The sequence below is a fragment of the Drosophila willistoni genome, unplaced genomic scaffold (genome assembly GCF_018902025.1).
Source record: "Drosophila willistoni isolate 14030-0811.24 unplaced genomic scaffold, UCI_dwil_1.1 Seg301, whole genome shotgun sequence".
NCBI classification, from domain to species: domain Eukaryota; kingdom Metazoa; phylum Arthropoda; class Insecta; order Diptera; family Drosophilidae; genus Drosophila; species Drosophila willistoni.
The window spans coordinates 79,710-81,117 of record NW_025814255.1 but is presented as its reverse complement, the minus strand read 5'-3'; the positions used below and the strand labels follow the sequence as shown (position 1 = coordinate 81,117).

Genomic DNA, 1,408 nt, shown 5'->3' with positions numbered 1-1,408 from the left:
TACAAATTTCTTATAACTAATAATTATACAATCTCATTCCACTTACTCTAGTCTTGGCCTCTTGGCTACGAAAAAACAACTGAACACGCGGTTCTTATGTATGTACTTAGATCAATGCAGCTGCGTATTTTCGCGCTTATGTGTCTACTTATGTATAATAAAGTACCGCAAGAGTAGAATGAGAGAGAGAGAGTTTTAAAGTTTTTAAAGAGCGTCATTCTGTTTGTTCGGACAGAGTTCCGTTTTGTGTTACAGTGGTACGAAGTTTATTCGCAGGCCCGAATTTCGGCAACATTCCCCTCCCAGCAAGCGAGCCACTGGAGCTTGCTTCATTTTTCCCGACATCGAGGACTGCTAACTTTACTGCTGGTCTGGAGAGGACACCTAGTTGTGTCTGTACCTTCGCCTGCCGGACTTGACCATCTTCTGCGGTGGTCACTTCGACCACTCGACCCTTTGTCCAGGTATTACGACGCTGATTTTCGTCCACTATAAGTACAATATCGCCTACACCAATTGGCTTTACTTTTTTATGCCACTTGGACATTCGTGTTATGTTTGGTAGCATCTCTTTGACCCAGTGTTTCCAAAATAGGTTGGCGAACATCTCACTCTGGCGGAGCGACCATTTATAGTCGATTTGTTCCGGATCGCAAATCGGTTTTTCTCCGTTTGATGAGCCAAGCAACAGGTGATTTGGCGTAAGAGCTTCTTGGTCTTCGTCGTCCAGGGACACGTATGTCAGGGGCCTGGAGTTGACCGTCATTTCCACCTCTGCCATTGCGGTAAGAAGAATTTCATCTGAGAATTTTTGATTTGGTGTTATACGGTATAACACGGTTTTAACGGAACGCACTAAGCGCTCCCAGGCTCCTCCCATGTGAGGAGCTGACGGTGGGTTGAAGTACCACGATATTTCCTGCTGCGACAATTCTCGGTGCATTTTTGCATCTTCCAGTTGAAGTTTGTCTCTAAGAAAGGCATCGGTCCCTCGAAAATTAGTCCCGTTATCGCTATATATTTCCTTTGGTATGCCTCGGCGCGATATATGGCGTCTTAAGCCCATTAGGCATGAGTTTGTGGTTAGACTATGCACGATCTCAATGCTTATTGCTCGCATTGTGAGGCAGGTTATCAGCATGCCCCACCCTTTCAACGACTTTCTTCCATCGATAACTGTTAGTGGCCCAAAATAATCAACTCCTACATACGTAAACGCTGGCTTGAATGCACCCAGTCTAGCCCTCGGTAGGGGCGCCATTAAGGGTGCCATGGGTCGAGCACTACTCAGCTTACATTGTTGGCAATTTCGACGAATCCCTTTAAGGAGAGGTCTTAGTTTTGGAACAAAATATTTTTGCCTCACCTCATTTACTGTTGTCTCATGATTCATGTGATAATATTTTTC

The 1,408-nt window shown here is 45.0% G+C and overlaps 1 protein-coding gene across 1 annotated transcript; it reads right to left on the bottom strand.

The window, feature by feature from the left end:
- Positions 1–214: 214 nt before the first annotated feature.
- On the bottom strand, positions 215–1,120 carry LOC124461283. Its single transcript, XM_047012823.1, has one exon. The coding sequence runs from the start codon at positions 1,118–1,120 to the stop codon at positions 215–217; it is 906 nt and encodes a 301-aa protein (XP_046868779.1).
- Positions 1,121–1,408: the final 288 nt, after the last annotated feature.

What these genes read in the sequence shown, in the direction of transcription:
- LOC124461283 (XM_047012823.1), bottom strand. Translation starts at nt 1,120, where the DNA reads ATGCGAGCAATAAGCATTGAGATCGTGCATAGTCTAACCACAAACTCA.